This window comes from Lutra lutra, chromosome 6 (genome assembly GCF_902655055.1).
Source record: "Lutra lutra chromosome 6, mLutLut1.2, whole genome shotgun sequence".
Lineage (NCBI taxonomy): Eukaryota > Metazoa > Chordata > Mammalia > Carnivora > Mustelidae > Lutra > Lutra lutra.
In genome coordinates this window covers 154379950-154405819 of record NC_062283.1, presented here as the reverse complement: position 1 = coordinate 154405819, position 25870 = coordinate 154379950, and the positions used below count along the sequence as shown (strand labels likewise).

Below are 25870 nucleotides of genomic sequence, written 5' to 3'. Positions count from 1 at the left end.
GGTGGTTGGGGGCACCAGGTGGTGGGTATTGTAGAGGGCACGGATTGCATGGAGCACTGGGTGTGGTGCAAAAATAATGAATACTGTTATGCTGAAAAAATAAAAAATTAAAAAAAATAAAATAAACAAAATCTTTAAAAAAATAATAAATAAGTAAAATATTTTTTAAAAGCAATGAGAGCACTACACCCCTATTAGAAATGCTAAACTACAGAAAGCAAGAATACCGATTGCTAGAAGGTGAGAAATGACAGCAAGTGTACTTCACACTGCGGAAATGCATGTAGGGCCGCTTCAGAAAACAGTTTGGCAGTTTTTTTCCAAAGCTAAATAAATCTCACCTTAGGACCCAACAAGCATGCTTCTGGTATTTAGACAAATGCTCTGAAAAGCTAATTCCAAACAAAATCTCTCGCGCAGTTAGGCACACAGCTCTATATCTCATGGTTAAAACCTGAAAGAGAGGGGAGGAGTCAAGATGGCGGAGAAGTAGCGGCTGAGACTACTTCAGGTAGCGGGAGATCAGCTAAATAGCTTATCTAAAGATTGCAAACACCTACAAACCCAACGGGAGATCGAAGAGAAGAAGAACAGAAGTTCTGGAAACAGAAAATCAACCACTATCTGCAAGGTAGGACTGGCGGAGAAGTGAATCCAAAGCGACGGGAAGATAGACCGCGGGGGGAGGGGCCGGCTCCCGGCGAGCGGCGGAGCAACGGAGCACAAAATCGGGACTTTTAAAAGTCTGTTCCGCTGAGGGACATCGCTCCAGAGGCTTAACTGGGGTGAAGCCCAGGCGGGGTCAGCGCGGCCTCAGGTCCCGCAGGGTCGCAGAAGGATCGGGGGTGTCTCAGTGTCGCAGAGCTTACCGGTATTAGAACGGGGAAGCCGGATGCAGAGACAGAGCCGAGGAGTGACTCTCAGCTCGGGGTTGCCTTGAACCGGTCGCAGGCTCGGTCAGCTCGGAGCGCGGCCGGAGGCCAGGGTGACGGGAGTCATTGGGCGCTGTTCTCTGAGGGCGCACTGAGGAGTGGGGCCCCGGGCTCTCGGCTACTCCAGGCCCGAGACCGGGAGGCCGCCATCTTCATTCCCGTCCTCCGGACTCTACGGAAAGCGCTCAGGGAACAAAAGCTCCCGAAAGCGAACCCGAGCGGATGACTCAGCGCGGCCCCGGGTAAGGGCGGTGCAGCTCCGCCTGGGGCAGAGACGCTCGAGAATCACTACAACAGGCCCCTCCCCCAGAAGATCAACGGGAAACGCAGCCAGGACCAAGTTCACCTACCAAGGAGAGCGGCGGAATTCCAGAGGAGAAGAAAGCAAAGCACGGAACTCATGGCTTTCTCCCCATGATGCTTTAGCCTTGCAGTTAATTTAATTTTTTTTTTCTTTTTCAATTTTTTTTTCTTCTTCTGCTAAATTTTTTTAACTTTTACCCTTTTCTTTTTCAACGTTTTTTTAACTAGTTTATCTAATACATATATATTTTTTTTCCTTTTTATATTTTTTCTTTATTGGTTTTCTTTTTTTAATTGTTTCTTTTTTTTTTTTCTTTCTTTCTGAACCACTTTTTATCCCCTTTCTCCCCCCTCACGATTTGGGATCTCTTCTGATTTGGCTAAAGCATATTTTCCTGGGGTTGTTGCCACCCTTTTAGTATTTTACTTGATCCTTCATATACTCTTATCTGGACAAAATGACAAGGCGGAAAAATTCACCACAAAAAAAAGAACAAGAGGCAGTACCAAAGGCTAAGGACCTAATCAATACAGACATTGGTAATATGTCAGATCCAGAGTTCAGAATGATGATTCTCAAGGTTCTAGCCAGGCTCGAAAAAGGTATGGAAGATATTAGAGAAACCCTCTCGGGAGATATAAAAGCCCTTTCTGGAGAAATAAAAGAACTAAAATCTAACCAAGTTGAAATCAAAAAAGCTATTAATGAGGTGCAATCAAAAATGGAGGCTCTCACTGCTAGGATAAATGAGGCAGAAGAAAGAATTAGTGATATAGAAGACCAAATGACAGAGAATAAAGAAGCTGAGCAAAAGAGGGACAAACAGCTACTGGGCCACGAGGGGAGAATTCGAGAGATAAGTGACACCATAAGACGAAACAACATTAGAATAATTGGGATTCCAGAAGAAGAGGAAACAGAGAGGGGAGCAGAAGGCATATTGGAGAGAATTATTGGAGAGAATTTCCCCAATATGGCAAAGGGAAAAAGCATCAAAATCCAGGAGGTTCAGAGAACCCCCCTCAAAATCAATAAGAATAGGTCCACACCCTGCCACCTAATAGTAAAATTTACAAGTCTTAGTGACAAAGAGAAGATCCTGAAAGCAGCCCGGGAAAAGAAGTCTGTAACGTACAATGGTAAAAATATTAGACTGGCAGCAGTCTTATCCACAGAGACTTGGCAGGCCAGAAAGAGCTGGCATGATATATTCAGAGTACTAAATGAGAAAAACATGCAGCCAAGAATACTATATCCAGCTAGGCTATCATTGAAAATAGAAGGAGAGATTAAAAGCTTCCAGGACAAACAAAAACTGAAAGAATTTGCAAATACCAAACCAGCTCTACAGGAAATATTGAAAGGGGTCCTCTAAGCAAAGAGAGACCCTAAAAGTAGTAGATCAGAAAGAAACAGAGACAATATACAATAACAGTCACCTTACAGGCAATACAATGGCACTAAGTTCATATCTCTCAATACTTACCCTGAATGTTAATGGGCTAAATGCCCCAATCAAAAGACACAGGGTATCAGAATGGATAAAAAAACAAAACCCATCTATATGTTGCCTACGAGAAACGCATTTTAAACCCGAAGACACCTCCAGATTTAAAGTGAGGGGGTGGAAAAGAATTTACCATGCTAATGGACATCAGAAGAAAGCAGGAGTGGCAATCCTTATATCAGATCAATTAGATTTTAAGCCAAAGACTATAATAAGAGATGAGGAAGGACACTATATCATACTCAAAGGAACTATCCAACAAGAAGATCTAACAATTTTAAATATCTATGCCCCTAACGTGGGAGCAGCCAACTATATAAACCAATTAATAACAAAATCAAAGAAACATATCGACAATAATACAATAATAGTAGGGGACTTTAACACTCCCCTCACTGAAATGGACAGATCATCCAAGCAAAAGATCAACAAGGAAATAAAGGTATAAACGACACACTGGACCAGATGGACATCACAGATATATTCAGAACATTTCATCCCAAAGCAACAGAATACACATTCTTCTCTAGTGCACATGGAACATTCTCCAGAATAGATCACATTCTTGGTCCTAAATCAGGTCTCAACCATTATCAAAAGATTGGAATCATTCCCTGCATATTTTCAGACCACAATGCTCTGAAGCTAGAACTCAATCACAAGAGGAAATTTGGAGAGAACCCAAATACATGGAGACTAAACAGCATCCTTCTAAAGAATGAATGGGTCAACCAGGAAATTAAAGAAGAATTGAAAAAATTCATGGAAACAAATGATAATGAAAACACAACAGTTCAAAATCTGTGGGACACAACAAAGGCAGTTCTGAGAGGAAAATATATAGCGGTACAAGCCTTTCTCAAGAAACAAGAAAGGTCTCAGGTACACAACCTAACCCTACACCTAAAGGAGCTGGAGAAAGAACAAGAAAGAAACCCTAAACCCAGCAGGAGAAGAGAAATCATAAAGATCAGAGCAGAAATCAATGAAATAGAAACCAAAAAAACAATAGAACAAATCAACAAAACTAGGAGCTGGTTCTTTGAAAGAATTAATAAGATCGATAAACCCCTGGCCAGACTTATCAAAAAGAAAAGAGAGAGGACCCAAATAAATAAAATCATGAATGAAAGAGGAGAGATCACAACTAACACCAAAGAAATACAGACAATTATAAGAACATACTATGAGCAACTCTACGCCAACAAATTTGACAATCTGGAAGAAATGGATGCATTCCTAGAGACATATAAACTACCACAACTGAACCAGGAAGAAATAGAAAGCCTCAACAGACCCATAAGCAGTAAGGAGATTGAAACAGTCATCAAAAATCTCCAAACAAAAGCCCAGGGCCAGATGGCTTCCCAGGGGAATTCTACCAAACATTTAAAGAAGAACTAATTCCTATTCTCCTGAAACTGTTCCAAAAAATAGAAATGGAAGGAAAACTTCCAAACTCATTTTATGAGGCCAGCATCACCTTGTTCCCAAAACCAGACAAGGATCCCATCAAAAAAGAGAACTACAGACCAATATCCTTGATGAACACAGATGCAAAAATTCTCGCCAAAATACTAGCCAATAGGACTCAACAGTACATTAAAAGGATTATTCACCACAACCAAGTGGGATTTATCCCAGGGCTGCAAGGTTGGTTCAACATCTGCAAATCAATCAATGTGATACAACACATTAATAAAAGAAAGAACAAGAACCATATGATACTCTCCATAGATGCTGAAAAAGCATTTGACAAAGTACAGCATCCCTTCCTGATCAAAACTCTTCAAAGTGTAGGGATAGAGGGCACATACCTCAATATTATCAAAGCCATCTATGAAAAACCCACCGCAAATATCATTCTCAATGGAGAAAAACTGAAAGCTTTTCCGCTAAGGTCAGGAACACGGCAGGGATGTCCGTTATCACCACTGCTATTCAACATAGTACTAGAAGTCCTAGCCTCAGCAATCAGACAACAAAAGGAAATTAAAGGCATCCAAATTGGCAAAGAAGAAGTCAAACTATCACTCTTCACAGATGATATGATACTATATGTGGAAAACCCAAAAGACTCCACTCCAAAACTGCTAGAACTTGTACAGGAATTCAGTAAAGTGTCAGGATATAAAATCAATGCACAGAAATCAGTTGCATTTCTCTACACCAATGACAAGACAGAAGAAAGAGAAATTAAGGAGTCAATCCCATTTACAATTGCACCCAAAACTATAAGATACCTAGGAATAAACCTAACCAAAGAGACTAAGAATCTATACACAGAAAACTATAAAGTACTCATGAAAGAAATTGAGGAAGACACAAAGAAATGGAAAAATGTTCCATGCTCCTGGATTGGAAGAATAAATATTGTGAAAATGTCTATGCTACCTAAAGCAATCTACACATTTAATGCAATTTCTATCAAAGTACCATCCATTTTTTTCAAAGAAATGGAACAAATAATCCTAAAATTTATATGGAACCAGAAAAGACCTCGAATAGCCAAAGCAATAATGAAAAAGAAAGCCAAAGTTGGTGGCATCACAATCCCGGACTTCAAGCTCTATTACAAAGCTGTCATCATCAAGACAGCATGGTACTGGCACAAAAACAGACACATAGATCAATGGAACAGAATAGAGAGCCCAGAAATGTACCCTCAACTCTATGGTCAACTCATCTTCGACAAAGCAGGAAAGAATGTCCAATGGAAAAAAGACAGCCTCTTCAATAAATGGTGTTGGGAAAATTGGACAGCCACATGCAGAAAAATGAAATTGGATCATTTCCTTACACCACACACGAAAATAGACTCAAAATGGATGAAGGATCTCAATGTGAGAAAGGAATCCATCAAAATCCTCGAGGAGAACACAGGCAGCAACCTCTTCGACCTCAGCCGCAGCAACATCTTCCTAGGAACATCGCCAAAGGCAAGGGAAGCAAGGGCAAAAATGAACTACTGGGATTTTATCAAGATCAAAAGCTTTTGCACAGCAAAGGAAACAGTTAACAAAACCAAAAGACAACTGACAGAATGGGAGAAGATATTTGCAAATGACATATCAGATAAAGGGCTAGTGTCCAAAATCTATAAAGAACTTAGCAAACTCAACACCCAAAGAACAAATAATCCAATCAAGAAATGGGCAGAGGACATGAACAGACATTTCTGCAAAGAAGACATCCAGATGGCCAACAGACACATGAAAAAGTGCTCCACATCACTCGGCATCAGGGAAATACAAATCAAAACCACCATGAGATATCACCTCACACCAGTCAGAATGGCTAAAATTAACAAGTCAGGAAATGACAGATGCTGGCGAGGATGCGGAGAAAGGGGAACCCTCCTACACTGTTGGTGGGAATGCAAGCTGGTGCAACCACTCTGCAAAACAGCATGGAGGTTCCTCAAAATGTTGAAAATAGAACTACCCTATGACCCAGCAATTGCCCTGCTGGGTATTTACCCTAAAGATACAAACGTAGTGATCCGAAGGGGCACGTGCACCCGAATGTTTATAGCAGCAATGTCTACAATAGCCAAACTATGGAAAGAACCTAGATGTCCATCTACAGACGAATGGATAAAGAAGAAGTGGTATATATACACAATGGAATACTATGCAGCCATCAAAAGAAATGAAATCTTGCCATTTGCGACGACGTGGATGGAACTAGAGGGTATCATGCTTATCAAAATAAGTCAATCGGAGAAAGACAACTATCATATGATCTCCCTGATATGAGGGAGAGGAGATGCAACATGGGGGGTTAAGGGGGTAGGAGAAGAGTAAATGAAACAAGTTGGAATTGGGAGGGAGACAAACCATAAGTGACTCTTAATCTCACAAAACAACTGAGGGTTGATGGGGGGAGGGGGGTTGGGAGGGGGGGTGGGATTATGGACATTGGGGAGGGTATGTGCTATGGTGAGTGCTGTGAAGTATGTAAACCTGGCGATTCACAGACCTGTACCCCTGGGGATAAAAATATATGTTTATAAAAAATAAAATTTAAAAACAAAACAAAACAAAACAAAACAAAACAAAATAAAAAAAAAAAACCTGAAAGAAATCAGGATGTACTTCAACAGATGAACCCATAAGCAAACTGGAGTGCATCCATGTGAAGGAAGCAGAATATGCCACCCCAGACATGCCTCTTGAGCACAAGGGTTATTTGGGGTCTATTAATTTTTTTTTAAGATTTTCATTTGTTTATTTCACAGACAGATCACAAGTAGGCAGAGAGGCAGGCAGAGAGAGACAGAGGAGGAGGCAGGCTCCCTGCTGAGCAGAGAGCCCGACGCGGGACCCGATCCCAGGACCCTGGGACCATGACCTGAGCCGAAGGCAAAGGCTTTAACCACTGAGCCACCCAGGCGCCCCTGGGGTCTATTAATTTTAAGAATCAGCAGACACAGGAGAATCTCTGAAAACTGAGCAGAGTTGCCATCTAGTGAGTAAAATGTACACTTGTAAGGCAAAGCTCCATTTGTCAGGGCGTCTCCCTCTCTGCACCAAGCTTAGAAGAATGACTAAATCTCAAGACACTCTTACCAAAGGAGACGGCACAGACATGAGTCTGCATGATGACCATACTCTCCTTTACTATGCCTGGCCTGGTAATGTCCCTTAACTGGCCTTCCCACGGCCCAAAATCTTTGTGTCTTTAGCTGAATATGGCATTGAGAGTGAACATGGCCTTGGGGAGTTATTCCCTTTTCCTGGGTATCTCCCATGAATACAGAACATATGGAGGTCATTAAACTTCTGTTTGTTTTTCTCCTGTTGATCTATTCAGCAATAAAAACGAATGAACCGCCACCCCAAACAGGGACATGGATGAATCTTATGTGTATTTGTATTTGTTTGTCAGAAAGAGAGAGACAGCACACTAGTGAGCACAAGCAGGGGGAACAGAGGCAGAGGGAGAAGAGGTCTCCCCGCTGAGCAAGGAGCCCAACCCGGGAATAGAGTCCAGGACCCTGGGATCATGACCGAGCCGAAGGCAGATGCTTAACCAACTGAACCACCCAGGCTTCCCAATTTTTATGTGTATTTTGCTAAGTGAGAGAATTCAGTCTGAAAAGGCTACACACTCTATGACCCCATTTATAGGACATCCTGGAAAAGGCAAAACTAGAGATGACAAAAGGATCATTGAAGTTTTACAGCTGGATACCTGCCACTGTGCATTTGTCAAAACCCAAACATTTTCACATCTCAAAGAGTAAATCATCACCTACTCAAGTTAAGTAATTCAGGATGTGGGAGTGTCACATTTAGGATGTGGGATATTGGGGCCAAAGGCAGAATGCCCTGAATGTGCCACTTTGGCATACTGATCATTTAAAATAAAAGTTACTTAAAAGACAGCCTATGTAAGAGGGATACTCAGACCCTCCTCTGTCCCCCTGTTGCTGGGAAATCAATCTCCATGTGAAGATGTCCCTGTACCAGGAGGTGAAAAGACTTCCTAATCACCAGAGTTGGGAAATTTAGAGCCCAGAAGGCTGCATAAACAGCCCTTGTTACTGTTTTGACTAATTTACTACCCCAAGTCAAATTTAGAACTCCTTAGTAATTGAAGCCCCCAAGGTTGTTTTCTTTCTTCTGTGAATTCCTCACAGATTGACTTTCTCTCTGTCCACAAAGTATGAAACCTGCCTGCCTTGGTCATTTATCATGTGTACACGATTAAACGTCGTGGGCTTTTTTCCTCCTGTTGATCTTGTCTTCTGTCAACGTAATTCCCAGTCCCACTGGAAGGACCTTCAAATGAGCAAAATTTCTTCTGCCCCCTCAGTGGGATACAGAATATGACACATAATCTAACTGTATTGGAAATGTCTGAAAAAACACTCACTGCAGGTTGTATGGCAAAAGATGCTGACCTAAGTAACTTCGGAAATGAGTGGAGTCTGTAGACTAAAGGGAAAATGTGCTGTGCGTGCACAGTGGACTCTATTTCACCAATATCTTTCCCATCAGGGTGGTAGTGACAGATCTGGAAACACCACATCTGTGATCTGGAACGGAGCAATGAAGTAAATACATGGCAGGCGGCGAGAGCCAGTTTGTCACTGGTGGAGTAGACAGTTACAGACCAGCAAAGGGAGAAGATCACAGTCTCCACGTGGTGGTGGACCAGGTTGGAGACATCAGTATAAGCTCGTCTTTAGCTGGATACGGACAGTTCCACACAGAAATCTTTGTAACTAGGTGTGTCGGCATAGGTGGGAATACATGCGTTTGTTGCCTTGCACTGCCCACTGAGCAAAGTCAATTCCCACAGATGAGACTTTAATACCATTCCCTAATGAAAAAGAGCCAGGCCTCTTTGAAGAAATTGCCAACACTAGGACTGAGACAGCAAATGTAGGAGCCAGGATAACTTAAAGTATCAGAAAGTAAAGAAGTACCAAGAAAAAATCCCAGAAAGATAGAATTATGTCAGTGGAAAACAGGAGACGATGGAAAGTGCTGGTAAAAGTAAAATGATTTGTTAAAAAGAAACCACAGGCCCAAAATGGAGTCACTTATGTTAAGAGACCCAGGTCAGCAAACAAGGACTTACTTTGTAACCCAACCACAGTTTCACATACCCTCATCTCCATGTAAACTTTAACCAGTCAACCTGGAAAATGTACTGAATGGCCCCTTCTATTCCCCTTAGGAGGCTGACCTGGCCTAAAACAATGCATCCTTTGCTAATAATTTACTTTTTCCCAATCCCCTGTCTGCTTTTAAAAGCCTTTCCTTCCATGCAGCTCAAAGAAGATCCTTTCTATTTGCTGGATGGGATGCTGCCCAATTCAAGAACAGTTCAATAAAGCCAAGGTGAACTTTTAAATTACCCAGTTCTATTTTTTTATTAACAGATTTCACAGGTTTTTACAATTGGGGCTGAGTAGACCTCTTCTAACAGAATTCCAATAACAGCTGTAAACACTCAGCCACCCATCGAGGCGGAGGAGCTAACTCCGGTCTCCGGAAGTGTGTGGCTCGGCAGGTGTCTTCCTGCTCCTGAAGTCACAGCACACACATGGGGAAGAGTAATTTCATGGAGGGGAAGCCTGACCAACACTGCCTCGGCCAGGTGGCCAGCATTAACACAGACAGAGACAAGTGTTCCCTTGTTGTACAGTGATGACAGAGCACTTTAGCTCCGTGATCTGATTCCCCAAAAACTACAACCCCAGTCGAACGAAGAGAAAAACAAGTAAATCCCAATGCAGGTCTAGGTACAAAATGTCTGACCAACCCTCCTCAACATCGTCCAGGTCATCAACACATGTCCCAGCCAAGGAGAGCCTAAAGAGACGTGATGACCACACGTCATGTGGCGTCCTGCCCAGGAACCTGGAGCCGGAACAACTAGAACCGAGGGAACCTGAACAAGGTATGGACTTCAGTAAATAATAAGGTACCAACATTGGTTCATTAATTGTGGCAATCCTGACCAAAAAAAAAATGGAAAGAGAGTAGAAATTAAAGGTCAGGTAAGAGAAACCTATTGCATCAGAAAGGAAGGCTAGAGGAAATGGGTGATTTCCTAATAAAAATGCACATTAACGGGGCGCCTGGGTGGCTCAGTGGGTTAAGCCGCTGCCTTCGGCTCAGGTCATGATCTCAGGGTCCTGGGATCGAGTCCCGCGTTGGGCTCTCTGCTCGGCGGGGAGCCTGCTTCCTCCTCTCTCTGCCTGCCTGTCTACTTGTGATCTCTGTCTGTCAAATAAATAAATAAAATCTTAAAAAAAAAATGCACATTAACAAAATGGACTCTAAAATAAGGGGAATGCAAGCAGACAATTAACCGTCCAAGAGCCTCTTCCTCCTGCTGGTTCTCCCCTCACTGTTCTGGGGTTTTCCTCTCTGGAGACAAAGAAGGAACAAGGCAGAACTGTTTTGGAGCTGTCCTGAAACTGGCCCCACCTATCGTCGTCTTCTCCCCCAGCCACGCTACTCCCAGTAAGGACACTATGCATGGGAAGTCTCAGGACTGTCAATCCTGATGCACCTACTGAAGTGAAATAAATCAGTATTTTTTAATGGTAGAAATACACTAACACTTGCAAGAGGCAAGTTAAGACTGGGTTTGGACTTGGCAGGCTCAGGGGCTCACACTCTCACAGTGTGACTCGGACCCTCTCCGACCCTCCATCCTGCTAAGTGCTCTGGGGAGGAGCCGTTCACAGGCACAGTCTCTCTCACTGCTTCTGGGGCTTCCCATAACTCCAGGCTGACACTCACTCGCCATCCATTCTAATGGGAAGAGTTTCTCTTTCTCTTGGGTTCCATGAAGTCATGGATTTAAGTGTCTTTGGCCTGGCTTGAGTCATACTCTCATCCTTGAAGCCATCAGAGCACCCAGAGGACAGAGCACAGGGTTGGGTAGACTTGGATCATGTGTCCATCTTTGAGGTGGGTGAAATGTGGGGTCTGCCCTCTGGAACTGTTTGGATGGGAGGCAGGCAAGAGGTGGTTCCCAAAGGGAAGCTGAGATGCTGGCTTTGGACATGAGAACAGATGCTGGGCTGGAAAAGCAGCAGATTCCACATCACTGGTGGGTGACTACACGGCTGTGGAATCTGAAGTCCAGGGAAGGAAGGGGCCCACTTAGGATCAGGGGCTGCAGCCGCCCATCCAGTGCTCTTCCTGTCCTCCTCCCATGATGGCAAGACCCTCTTCCAACTGCCGAAAAAGCGGTTTGCTGTTGGTGGGAAACTCAAGGCTCCTGCCCTGGGCGTTGAGTCCTCGTTAATCAGAGACTGGAAGGCACACAGACCTCACTCGTATCCCTGGGAGGAGGGAAGCCTGGGAGTCATCCCTGCCCCCACAACATTAATCATCCAACCCCCAGAAAACAAACTGGTTCGTTTCCAGTCTCTTCTCTCTCCTTTACAATGAGCAGAGACCAAACGTGAGGGTGGTCAGGAAATTATTGTTCAGTGAAGCAGTGGGAGGCTTGAGGATTTTTCCACAACACAGAATCCACACCTGGCAGGCCGCTCAAGGGCCACAGACCCTGGGTCATGCATGCAGCTCTCTGAGACCATGCAGTCTCAGGGAGATATTGCCTGCTGGGAGACACAGTTGTTCCTATGTCCTTGATTCCTAACAAGTATGCATTTCAAAAATTTACATTATGACCATGGCCAAAGGACTATAGGGCCAGTCTGCTGCATGGCTGTTGTAGCCAGAGCCACATTCTGTATTTGGAGGATTATTCTCTCTCTTAGCAGGCTCAAAGACTGAGGGAGGAAGCATGTGTCTCAACCACATAGACACTGGGAATGAAAACATCCTAAGGAGCTGTCTACACGGTCTGTGGGCCTATTACACTGCCTGGGAATGCAGTCAGCTCAGTAAATGCTGTGGGGTTTGTCAAGACCAAGGTTGGCCAGAGCTGGAGGACCATAGGTGCCTGTATGGATGCTCCGAGGGCAAGGGCTCTTCTGAGACTTCTTTGTCTGCTCCTGATCGCTTGGATGGGATGAAGGATCCAGCCAGTGCCAGGAGGGTACCACCAGCCCATGAGAAAGCTGCACAAAGGAGCTGGTGCACACCTCATCCTATATAAATCCACACATGCCTACTGAGTGCCCTGTGCTGGAGACTGGGAATCCCCAGGCAGAGTGGAGCCAGCAGCACCCTTTATAGGTGGGAGGGTGGGAGGATCCTGCATGACCTCTGAGGCCATCCACAACCCATGATTCAGGTTGAGTTGGATTTGTAACAGTCAGTGGCCAGCCCCATATTTCTCTCTTCTTTTAGAGCCCAACACTGAGGGCAATAAAAACAATGCTCCCCAGACCAACTTCTGATGCATGTGTGACCATGAGAGTCCTGTCCATCCTAAAGGCTAAGAAAGAGGAGGAAAGAGAAGAAAGGAAAGGGGGGCCACTTATGATCAAGCCAGACCCTGACCTGGACCCTGACCCAGAACTGGGCCCTGACCTAAACACTGACCTTGATGCTGACTCAGAATGTGAGACTGACCCGGACCTACACTAAGACCCTGACCCAGATCCTAACCCTGACCCTGACCGAAACCCTGACCCTGATATTGTCCACCAAATAAGGAATATCAGGTGAGAAAAACAAGAAATGACTCCAAAAGAAAGGTCCAGTTTGGAGGGTTAATGGGGGGAGGGGGTTGGGAGAGGGGGGTGGGGTTATGGATATTGGGGAGGGTATGTGCTATGGTGAGTGCTGTGAAGTGTGTAAACCTGGCGATTCGCAGACCTGTACCCATGGGGATAAAAATATGTGTTTATAAAGCTGTAAAAAAAAAAAAAAAAGAAAAAACAAAGGATGAATACCCAAGTTTTGTAGCAACATGGACGGGACTGGAAGAGATTATGCTGAGTGAAATAAGTCAAGCAGAGAGAGTCAATTATCATATGGTTTCACTTATTTGTGGAGCATAACAAATAGCATGGAGGACAAGGGGAGATGGAGAGGAGAAGGGAGTTGAGGGAAATTGGAAGGGGAGGTGAACCATGAGAGACTATGGACTCTGAAAAACGATCTGAGAATTTTGAAGGGGTGGGGGGTGGGAGGTTGGGGGCACCAGGTGGTGGGTATTGTAGAGGGCACGGATTGCATGGAGCACTGGGTGTGGTGCAAAAATAATGAATACTGTTATGCTGAAAAAATAAAAAAATTAAAAAAAAAAAAAAAGAAAGGTCCAGTTTGGGTTGTGGAGATTCAAATGTCTGGCTGAGCATTTGGTACTCTGACGGCTCAGCAAAACCACTAAAGACCCTCAACAAAGGTGAGGATACCTAATATACCAATTTTCCATCCACGGATGGGTGAAGTCTCTGTTCTGGATGGTTTCTAAAGGGCAAACGAGCCTTTCCCACCAGCAACACATGAGAGACTGTCTTACAGTTGTGACCTCGGGGCACTTCTATTCTGCTTCATTTTCTCCTCAGTGTTTTGGGAAAACACCTTTTGCTCTTTATAGACCTAGAATTATTAAGTGGTCCCTGTAAGTTCCCTTCTGCAGGTGGAAGAGTCTGGTGCCTAGGCAATCTGAGGTCAGTGGAGTGTGGGAGCACATGTGCTCAACAGCAAAATGACTCGTCCTTGCCGGGGCTGATTCAGTGCAGGTATTCCAGAATACTGGTAACTCATGGGAATCGACCTGCCAGCTTGCTCCCTTTACTTGAGGGTGATGATATGGGTCACAGGGTCATCAGCTGAACCTCCGCAAAATAGACTCGCAAAAAATCCTTTGCCTTGAGGTGACAGTGTGGGGGGTGCTAGATCACGTCCAGAGGGGAGGTGTGTGCTTCAATGGAGGGGTGGGAAGGAGGCACAGGGGCCAGAAAGGTCACATTGGAGAACATCCACTTGGAGACTTAGGGAGAGGAGTGGAGATGGTATCGATTTCTGAAATGAAAGCTGATGTTTTCAGATCCATTGTAATGAAGACAGAAACTAAAGCTGAGCCATAGGCTACAGCTGATCTGACAGTAAATTAGGGAAAAGAGGGGCAGACAGATCTGAACATTTGCCCACTAAACATATGCTACAATTCGTGATACATTGATTCCAAGTAAAAAATATTCAGTAATTAAAGATAAAAAGAAGAGGGATCTACAGTAGGAACTGAAACAGATCTCCCAAATGGGTTTGTTTTGAAGGAGTGTCTCTGGCATTATCTCATCTTCATATGATTGAATTATGTGTATCAGAAAAGAGGAGAGTATATCACAGACTGGAAGTGTGAAAAGTCACTGGATTCTCTAAGCAACCTGGGACTCCACTGCTGGAAGGACAAGTTTGCGGGGTAAAACTGGGTTGGAGCAGGCAGTCCTCACTGGAGTGAAGCAGAACATTCTTCAACGATCTGCTTTTACGCACTGTTCCCTGACCTCGACAGACAGAGAAGAAACTGGTTTTTCTCCCTCAGAACGCAGTTCACATCTACAAATACCCTACTTAGAAGGGATGTGGCTTCCTCAATTTCAAGAACCTAGTTGCTAAAAATAGACATTCTCAGGGCTCCTGGGGGGCTCAGGTCCCGGTCCCAGGCTCCTGGGATCACTGTTCAGCGGGGAGCCTGCTGCGCCCCCCACTCGTGTTCTCTTCACTCCACTCTCTCTCCCTCAAATAAGTAAATAGAATCTTTAAAAAATTTTTAAAACAGAAACATTCTCGTGTTGTTTTTCCTTCAGCAAAACAGAACTGAATTTCGTTGCTCAAGACTCTAAGAAGGATCCACATGCCCTTCGGGAAACAAACCACCGCCCCAGACGTGACACCGAGAAGGAAGACTGTTACTATGTTTCCACGCTCAAGTTTAAGTGGAATTAAAGAAACTTGCTCTCAGAAGAAAGGAAACGTTAGACGCAATTCGGCTATAAAATAACTCCTGGAAATAGAAGCGTCGGGGCCAAGGCTCCACTCGCTCACGTCCCGGCCCGCACGGCCCTCCCCGCGCAGAGGGGCGGGCCGGACCCCGCAGGTCACCGGCGCCGCGGGGGGGCCGCCCTCGAAGGGGCGGAGCAGCTCCGCGGCAGACTGCCAAGCGTCAGACTTGTTGCATTTCGAACTGGAATTTTCTGGTCAATTTTTACTTAAAAAAAAAACTCTCCGTGTTCCACGTGGCAAAGGGCCCCACGTCCAAAAGGCAGGGAAGAGGCAAAAACGACGCTAAAGACACCGCGGAACTACTCGGTGAACTCGCACACGCCTCTCCCCGGGTCTTTCAACTCCTCGCCCCGCCCCAGGTCACGGGACAGGAAGTCAGTTCCTTAGTCCCGCCCCCTCTCCCGGGCAGCTCGCCCCGCCCGCTCCGGATACCCGGTTCTGCGCTGACTTCCGCCTTCCGGCCGCGAAGGCCGTCCCCGCGCGCGCCGGCCCCGCTCGCCGTATGGCGGCCGCCCGTGCGGCTGAACTGGGCTTCGTGGAGGCGGCGCCGGCGTGGCGGCTGCGCAGCGAGCAGTTCCCAAGCAAGGTGGGCGGGCGGCCGGCGTGGCTGGGGGCGGCCGGGCTGCCGGGGCCCGAGGAGCTGGCCTGCGCGCTGTGCGGCCGCCCGCTGGTCTTCCTGCTGCAGCTGTACGCGCCGCTGCCCGGCCGCGCCGACGCCTTCCACCGCGGCCTCTTCCTCTTCTGCTGCCGGGCGCCGCCGTGCTGCGCGGGCCTGCGCGGTGAGTGGCCGCGGCGGCCGGGCGGGGGCGGGTCCCCCGCGGCGGCGGGGAGTGTGGGGGTCCCGCGCGGCGGGCGGGGGCGGGAGTGCGGGGGTCCCGCGCGGCGGGCGGGAGTGCGGGGGTCCCGCGCGGCGGGCGGGGGCGGGAGTGCGGGGGTCAGCCCCCACCCCACCCCCCGGCGCCTCCCGCGCCCCGCCCCTGGGCTCGTCGGTGCGGGCGAAGGCCGTCGGCGCGCTCCCCCCGACAGCACCGACCGTCGTCCGGAAAGCTGGGCCCGCGCGGCACCCCGCACTTCTGCCGTCCGCGTGGCGGAACCCGGAGTCCGACAGAGACCGGCTCCGACTGCTGTGGCGCCGAACTGGCGTCGTGTCCCGACGGAAGATCCGATCCCTGAAGTCAAAAAGCTCCTGTTTGTCTGTTTAAGGAATTCGGGTCTTTTCAGTCCCCTGGGGCCGGAGGCTCCGACACGCGGATTGCGGGATTGTCTTATTTGTGATACAACATTTCTCCTCATTCTCTCTCAGTTTTCAGGAATCAGCTACCCAGGAAAAACGACTTTTACTCCTACGAGCCGCCTTCCGAGGACCCTCCTGCAGAGACGCGCGAGTGCGTGCGCCTCCAGCTCCAGTCTGGTGCTCATCTCTGCAGGGTTTGCGGCTGTTCAGGCCCCAAAACGTGCTCCAGATGCCACAAGGCACATTACTGCAGCAGGGAGCACCAGACTCTGGACTGGAGATCCGGGCATAAGCAGGCTTGTACACAGTCCGGTGAGCGACTCATTTGAAGTCGTAGCTCAGTTTGGTAGCATCTGTCAGCCCAGGTTTTTGGTTTTGAGATTAAAAGTTAAGATGAGAGAAGGCATTAGCTTTTCAGAGTCGTAGTAACTGATACCGTGAACACCTCTGAGAGAGGAGCCCTGAGGTCTTGCCTGCTCAGTGATGCCCCAAACTTGCTTTAATACAGGCGTTTAATTTATGACCTAAATTGCAGGGACTGTGTGTGTTATTAGGGAAAACTGCTGCTGCATCCAACATACGTTAGAAATGGGAGACGACTGGATCCTCTTTAAAACTGCATGATTAGTAGTGATGCTAGTTACCTTCTCTTGTTTCAGATTATTTGGACACAACAATTCCAGACCACAACTTCCTTTTTCCAGAATTTGAAATTGTAATAGAAACAGAAGATGAGATTACACCTGAAGTAGTTGAAAAAGAAAATGAATCAGAAATCATGGGGAGCATGGGTAAGGAACCAGTTTTAGAACTTGATTCACTAAGTGATTAAGGAAAAGGCTGGAAAGAAAAGGCTCAGTACGTCAGAAAGAGAGGCAGGTACTGACAGGAAGTGAACTCACTTTGGAGTCCCGTAGCCTATGATTCTCAGACACTGTCGTTGGACAGCATCCTTCCTATCCCTCTCCTCCTTGGCATATGTATCAGGTAGATTCTGGTTCTGATGAAGACATGTCAGGGTAAGTTTGCAGGTGGTCATTTGGGTAGGGCTCCTCCACAAGATGCTGCAAACTTGGTAAGCTCCTCTGGATCCCAGATCTGTTTCTCAGATCAAGGTCAAATACGGAAGACACATGGCGTAGTGTTTGGCGAGTAGGTGCCCTTTAAATGTTTCTCTCACCTACCCCATTTTCCAGGTTACCTAGAGATGATGATGGTATGCTAAATGTGGTATCTGGGTCGACCAGATACCTAAGAGAAGGGTTAGTAGCCAGCATTTATCCAGGTCTTACTCTGCATCAAGGGCTTTTTGTGCACGAGCTCATTAAAAATCCTGAAAGCAGTATAGTGAGTTAGAAGCTGGACCTCATTTTGCAGTGAGAAGTTTGAGGTTTTCTGGGTAACATGGTCACGTAACCAAAGTTGTGAAAGATTCGGAACTGCAGTTTGAGCTCACATGTTGTTGACTCCAGAATTTGAGCTCTTAACTACCACAAAATTGGGTTTAGAGTCTAAATCAGTCTTTTGAATATCACCTTATTGGTTTATAGTTCCCATTCAGGTGATAGCAAAAGTATACTTTGGTACATGTAACACAGACTAAATCCTGTTGAGGACAACTGTGGTTCAGAGAGCTGGGATTCCAGGAGAGGAGTGGGCAGAGAGAACAAGCTGGTAGGTCCACAGAGTGAGTGATGGCGGAGTGAGTATACCAGCTGGGAAAAGACAGGAGTGAGACCTGAAGATACGGGGATGGGCCAGGCAGCTTAAGGGCAGTAGTGAAAACAAAAGGCATTAAAGTAGGAAGAGCCTGTGGGGAACATGGGGCTTTTGTGATCTCGTTTAACATGAAGTTGGTTGTTTGAAATTTCCTACCCGCAGCATGTGGGAAATATCAGGTCATGGGCACTAATCCTGTTGCCCTAACAGTTGTGCCGATATTTTTCAGGTGAAGCACTTGAGGAGGAATTGGATTCCATGGCAAAACATGAATCCAAGGAAGATAAAATTTTCCAGAAGTTTAAAACTAAAATAGCCCTTGAGCCAGAACAGGTAAACTGGAACTCCTACAACTCTTCTTTGTGTTCTTCTCAGGTGGTGTTTTCAGGGTACAGTCCCTGAAAAGTAACTACGATAAAGGTAGTCGCTTATAGTAGGAATTCTTCACACAGATGGTCTGCTGATCCTGTCAGTAATTACTGAAAAACGACAGGTTATGCTCTTTACCCTGTGGGGTCCGTATTTTAAAGAAGGCACCGGACACAGATGAGTGAGTAAGATGTTGCTTGTAATACAGGCAGTTTGCGCCAGTGGCAGCAAGAAAGGAACAGGTATTTTTGCCCATTTATCCAACAGGAACCTTTTGCTTGTAAAGCCAACATGATACGTTAACACAGACACTGGTTTTCTGAGAAGAAAAATGGGCTTTGGGGTTGGGAATAATCCTCGATTCTAGAGTTACATGAAGAGCTCTGATGTAATTGCATCTACAGTGTGAAAAAATTAGAGGTTAGTTGTGAGGATGAAGGGGGAACTGGAGGCACATAGGAAGTGCTCGGCAGATGTCTCCCTTTTTCATCTCTGTTCTTGAATTAATATCATTCCCCTTAAAGACAAACATCCGAAACCTAAATCACTGAAGAAAGTGCAGCTAAATGCCTAAAAAGCAGTCACTGAATTAAATAAATACCCAGGGGAAGAACATCATAAGAGCAGACCTAGGTCCTAAACACTGCGAAGGTAGTTTTTAGTAATGCATATCCCTTTTTGTTTAAGACTTTTTTTTTTTTTTTTAAATTTGACAGGCAGAGACCACAAGTAGGCTGAGGCAGGCAGGGAGCAGGGGAAGCAGGCTCCCCGCTGAGCAGAGAGCCAGATGCGGGGCTCCATTCCAGGACCCGGAGATCATGACCTGACCTGCAGGCAGAGGCTCGACCCAATGAGCCACCCAGGCGCCCCGATAATGCACATGCTTTTAACAAAACCTAGGAAAGCCACTCGGTTACGATGCAGTTTCTCTCTCTAGTATCTAAACAACTGTGTATTATTTGACATTTGTCCCTTTAAATTTCTTTAAAAATATGTATGTATACATTTTGAGAGCAGTACAAGCAGGGGCAGGGGGGCAAAGCAAGGGAGAATTTTTCATTTCAAGGTTTTGTTTATCATTCGCGAGAGCATGCTGAAAGCGCGCGCGCAAGGGGAGGGGAGAGGGACGAGCAGACGCTGTGCTGAGCCTGGAGGCTCCATCTCGCAGCCCTGAGGCCGTGACGTGAGCTGAAACCAAGACTCAGGTGCATAACCAACTGAGCCACCTAGACACCCCTGGTCCCCTTAAAAATTTTTAACTGAGGTTCCTTTCACTGTGAAAATGAGCAGACTCTGGGCTACATTTTGGATTCAGAAGCTGGTCAGGGTAGAAACAGGATTATGGTGGGACCCTCACAGAACATTCCTAGGATTCAGATTCTAACCATATCATCATCTACAAAACGGGATTTTGGTATCCTGAGTCAGATAAGCTAAAATACCTGATTTGGTAACACTGAAAAAGTATTAATGGTGCCAGGTCTGAGGTGGGGGAACAGGAAAACTGTTTCGGGTGAGTGTTCATCAAAGTCCCCAGGTTATTACCCAGTCGTGCTGGCAGCTGAGAGGAGATGGTGGAGGTCTGCTCGTGACACTGGCTGATCTTAGGTTCTCAGGTACGGCAGAGGGACTGCACCCATCTGGATCTCTGGTGAAAATATCCCTCAAGAAAAGGATATTCCAAATTGCCCCTGTGGTGCCAAGAGAATATTTGAATTCCAGGTATGACCTTAAATGACTATTTTAAGATATAATCGCCGTAAGTGAGGTTATTAAATGCCTCAAAACATTACTGAGGTAACACATGCACACGGGTCCTGCTGTTACCACGGAAAGTGCCTCCCACCCCAGAGCTTATTCCCTGGAGGGGAACGGTCTTACAGTGTCGTCCGGTAGTGCTCTCAAGTAAATGCTTTTTCTGATGACTTGTCAGTCTGCTCGTCTCTGGACATTACCCGCAGACTGGCACGTAGTTCCTTATTCCCTCTGGAACATCCTCCCAACTCCCAGTGTGGTTACATCATTATTTTTAGTGTCTGCCTTTTGTTCCCTTGTAATTGTGAATATTCCTTCTTTTCCCGTTGTGGCAGTTAAGGTCTTTGTACTTGGTGACAGGAGCATTTTTGAGGCCTTAGTAAGGTTTGGTCTTAGTTTGTGGATTTGTTAGGAAAACAGGTGGATATAGTCATTAAGACAAACGGTTTTTCAAAAGGAATTGTTAGGGTCACAATCCATTTGGGTTAGGTATAAGCGCTCTTGTACTGTGGATCTGCTAACCTTACAGAGGGATAGGTAATACCTGTTGCTTGGGGGAAAAAAGGAATTGTGAAGACTGTATCCAATAGTAACTGGTTCTCAGTGTCAAGGCCAGAGCGCAAAAAGACCAGGGGCCCTGCAATCACTCTGGCAAGGAAGGTCTGTTGAAAGCAGGGCTCTAATCGTGTCATCCTCTTCTCAGGTCATGCCCCAGCTGCTCAACCACCTGAAGGCCGACAGACTGGGCAGGAGTGTTGACTGGGGTGTCCTGGCTGTCTTCACCTGTGCTGAAAACTGTAGCCTGGGGACTGGCTACACAGAGGAATTTGTTTGGAAGCAAGATATAACAAATACACCCTAAAGAGAATGTAAAGCCTTAAAAATGCTCATAGTCTCTTAAACCTTGCAAGTCATTTTATCCTAAGAAATAATTACAGCAGAGACAAAGGTATAAAGATGTTGTTTTAGATGAGTTTACGGTGTGTAAATATTCGTGCAACAAAAATGTCTGGTGACAGGTAATTAAGTTCTGGTGAATCCCTACAGAAGGTAATGCAGTCTTAAGGATACACACCTATACGCACAAGATACAGGTTTCCACGGACACAAAGATACTCACAGTATGTTTGTATTTTTAGAAAAGTATTTATACATGTGTATGTCTCCAGCAATCTGGAAAGATACATACTTAGCGTGAGCAAGTTAACCAAGGATGGTGGGAATAAGTGAAGTAATCGTTTGCCTATGTGTGTTTCTTTCTACAATAAAAATGGGTTAATTGGGGGCTCCAGGTGGCTCAGTGGATTAAAGCCTCTGCCTTCGGCCCAGGTCATGATCCCAGGGTCCTGGGATCGAGCCCCACATCGGGCTCTCTGCTCAGTGGGGAACCTGCTTCCCTTCCTCTCTCTCTCTCTGCCTGCCTCTCTGCCTACTTGTGATCTGTCTGTCAAATAATAAATAAATAAAATCTTAAAAAAAAAATGGGTTAATTGCCTAATTAAGATAATCATCATGCAGAGCATTTTCCCTACTAAAATTTGCAGTGTTAAAACCGAGAAAACTATGTGGGGAAAACCCAGAGAGACATGACTGGTAATCAGGTCAGTGTCACCAGCTCTAGGATATATGGAAGCCCAGGACACTGGAAAAATCAAACCCCAGCAGGCAAGTGAGTGTGGTGCATACGGGACACTAGAAGAGAAGCTCTACTTTAAAACTGACCTTGATCAGCCAGCAGCGCTGCTCACAGACAGGAGATGCAAGGCGAGAGAGAATGACTCCCGTCCTCCCCTCCCCCCACCCCTCTCATGCCAGTGTACACACGGGGAGTAAATCTAAGTGAGGAGGCAGGAACTGGCCACTGGCATTTCCCTAGGGAGATCTGGCCCGGAGGTCGGCTAAATCTGTTGACTGTGCTAAGGCTCCTTCCAGCCCCTCGGGTTTCACAATTATGCTGTGACTGTCCAGTTCTTTGAGCACCAATGATGCCTGCCCAGCACTAAAGCAAGCCTGAAGGGACACTGCTGCTGATCAGCACTGGAAAACCAATAGCTAGTCTAGCCGCAAGTGCGTCATTTTGTTAAATGTCACCATTAGTTAATGTCACTACGCTTTTGTACGAGAAGTCCTGGTCTATTAGTCCACGTCCTTTGTGTACCTTTATACATACAGTTCGTAAACGTGTGTGTGAAATACAGGGAAATCACTCCATGTGAGAAACCGAAGTATCGACTTATGACGGGGAGATTTGTTACGGGGCTGTAAAGAGGGAGGATGGTGTCAAGTTTTCAAGCTGGGAGAGCAAAGTCTGAGAATCCCATATACAGTGACAGAGCCGGTGGCTACTGGAGGACACATTACAAGTTGTCATCAACTGGTGGCGAGAATCAACACTTGGTGGGAAGCTCAGTGGCTTCTGGAAAACTGGGCTAGTGGGGGGGCTTCGCACTGCGAACTATAGTGAGTTTTCCAAAGCAGAATAGTGCCCTGACTGCCAAGGACTCGAACAAAATCCATTAGGGTCTGTCTGGAGACCTCACTAGATGACTGTGGACATTCTCACAGGCATGTTGGCAATAACCAGCCAAGCTGTTCTTGAGGTGTGTACCCCTACCACGTTCTGGCAATTAGGGTGAGGGTTCACAGGGTCTTTCTGCTTACAGACTAGTCCAAATCAACAAAGAAAAAGTCACAGTGCCAGCTAGCATCCATGTTAAAGGATGGCCATCATATGCAAAATAACACAAAAAAAAATAACCTAAAACAAAAATTTACATAAAAACACCGAGCAATTCAGTTACTTCTAGAAATGTCAAGATGCATTGAAAAACACTAAAACGATCGCATCTCACCCGGTAAGTTCCTGTGAAGGATGTCCTTCACTATCGCTGATCCACATATTCCACTGTCCCCCAAAACTTCTGTTTGGCTCAGATGCTGCCTGACCCAGCTGCTCACCCGTACCAAGAGAGCGATACACTGACCTGTCCTTTCAGTTCAGATACTGAATGCTGGTCTTGTCATCCCCGACAATTCAGAGATCACAGCAAAATAAGTATGTGTAAGTGCTTCTGATGATCACCTTGGCGGCGGTTTGATCTGAGACGACTGCATGCGTAATGTAAGGTGAAGTAAGTGCCCGTGGGATTCCCTAACTCTTCTGTCCATGCTCTTTAAAAAGTTAAGGATTCTCAGTGTAAAAAACGTGTGATTAAATGAAACTTCCGTAGTCCTGAATTTGAATTGGACACATCAATATGAACTCAGGTATTTTACCTCAAAAACTTTCAAAGGGAAAGAAGCAATCATTCATCCTGCTGTATGAAATGTATCACTTTATAAAAAGTATGCCATGAACGACGAGAAAATAAGTAGAATTTCATCATTTGCAACCCACTAACAAATTCACAGATCAATGAGAAGACAGACAACCGGGCACTGGATTCCTAACAACAGAGCACACCACTGACATAGTCTTTACAGAGGGACCAAGCCTCTGGATGTAGCCGCTCATCTGCAGGAAATCGAACACAGGAATACGCTGAACTACACCATGTGTTTGAAAATAGCAAAACACCTACTGTAAGAAACTACCAGCTGTAAATTTGGCTGTACATTTTAAGGAAAAGATATGGAGGGGCACCTGGGTGGCTCAGTGGGTTAAGCCGCTGCCTTCGGCTCAGGTCATGATCCCGGGGTCCTGGGATCAAGCCCCACATCGGGCTCTCTGCTCGGCGGGGAGCCTGCTTCCTCCTCTCTCTGCCTGCCTCTCTGCCTACTTGTGATCTCTGTCAAATAAATAAATAAAATCTTAAAAAAAAATAAAGGAAAAGATAGGGAATGGGACTATAAGAAGTAAAACAGACAGAAAAGCATCCATTTCTTTTTAAATGGAAGATCATCTCATAGTAATTTAGGTAATGACTATAAAACTCAAGATTAATGGTTATTGGTGGGGGGGGGTTGGGGCTGGACTGGAACAGGAGGGGCCCCTGGGACACGGGCAAGGTTCTGAGGGGTGGCTAGAGGGATGTCTACTGAGAAATACGCTATGCTAAATACTTGTTCTGTTAGGTCTGTGTGTGCTGTTTCACAGGGAAAAGCTTCAGAATCCAGTAAAGTGATTGGGAATAAGATAAATATGTCAACAGGAATTGAAAAGTAATAAAAAATTACATTAATAACAGGGCCAGAGAATACTTAGGAATTACTTTTATGAAATATAGAAGCCCTCTATGAAAAAATTACAAAACTGCGGGCGCCTGGGTGGCTCAGTGGGTTAAGCCGCTGCCTTCGGCTCAGGTCATGATCTCAGGGTCCTGGGATCGAGCCCCGCATCGGGCTCTCTGCTCAGCGGGGAGCCTGCTTCCTCCTCTCTCTCTGCCTGCCTCTCTGCCTGCTTGTGACCTCTCTGTCAAATAAATAAATAAAATCTTTAAAAAAAAAAAGAAAAGAAAAAATTACAAAACTTGACTAAAGAACCTAAGAGAAGACCTATTATGTGGAAAAATCTTTCTTGCATGGAAGGAGAGGATATTGGATTGATGGACGGCAGTGGCTCCTCTCCTAGGCATGTTCACTACAGAAATGTCTGCTCTGAACCACAAACAGGCATGCAAGGGTGCTCCCTACCGCACTGTTTATGATGCTCCAACACTGCCCATAAGGAAGGAAACAGGTAAATACGTAAAGGTACGTAGGCGAGGGTGTCGTACGTCTGTGATGCTATCAGACTCCACGACATACTGAATGAAAAACAGCAAAGCTATAAAACAACAAATGCTTTAGTATGATCTAAACACGGGACCAAAAGAAAAGAATCTGCACAGAAGGGGGCTTGGGAGATCCCTGGGGAACTAAATAAGCAAAAGGGAGAGAAGCAAAGTCCTCCCTTCTGACTGCATGCCTCTAACTGCTTGAAAGTACACTCTGACAAATTAACCCAAACAATAAAACCCAAGAACTTACAAATTTCCAGGTAATATTCATGAGAAAAACAAACACCTCAGCAGGCTGTACACACAGCCCAGCTTTCATACTGAAGGACTCTGGCCGAGGGGCAAATACCACAGCCGAGGCCAGCGTTTGCTCACCTGAGAAAGAGGGCAAAACCAAATTACAGGTTTTGTGAGAATTACAGGCAATGAATGTATCGGGGAAACAGGAGGTGCTCGATATATGGAACATAATAAACCCATGTTTCGTGAGCAATCTTAAATTTTCAGGTCGCTCATCCATGATCACTGGACACACCATGAAATGTTCATCGAAACAAGCACGCACACACTGAAATGGTTTCAGGCAATTATATCTAAAATACAACTTGAACAGTATGATCACACGAATCTTACAAGGTATCATTTATGACATCAATCGAACACTCTTATAAACAGCATTTATTGTACAGAGTACTCTGAAGGAAGGGAGATGCGCGCAGCCGTCCGCGCTCACTAACGCAGCTCCTCTGGCCTGCAATACTGAGAAGGCGGAATGTGTCTGGCACAAAAATAACCCCTAGGAGTCACGAATTAGAAAAACAACACTTTTAAAAAAGATTTTTACTTTTCTGGTAGAAATATAAAAACTGTGGTTTATGGGGAGGAAATTAAACAAAAGAAAAAGTCCAATCAATCGCAGAAGTGGTGGCTC

At 45.7% G+C, this 25870-nt stretch overlaps 1 protein-coding gene across 1 annotated transcript; it reads left to right on the top strand.

Annotated features, from left to right (window-relative positions):
• The first annotated feature begins 15591 nt into the window (after positions 1–15591).
• PDCD2 (programmed cell death 2) lies at positions 15592–21731 on the top strand. Its single transcript, XM_047734865.1, has 6 exons — positions 15592–15923; positions 16448–16690; positions 17038–17169; positions 18327–18430; positions 20075–20188; positions 20925–21731. Exons 1-6 carry the CDS (start codon positions 15647–15649, stop codon positions 21081–21083), a joined length of 1029 nt encoding a protein of 342 aa, XP_047590821.1. The 5' UTR covers positions 15592–15646; the 3' UTR covers positions 21084–21731.
• The last annotated feature ends 4139 nt before the right edge of the window (positions 21732–25870 follow it).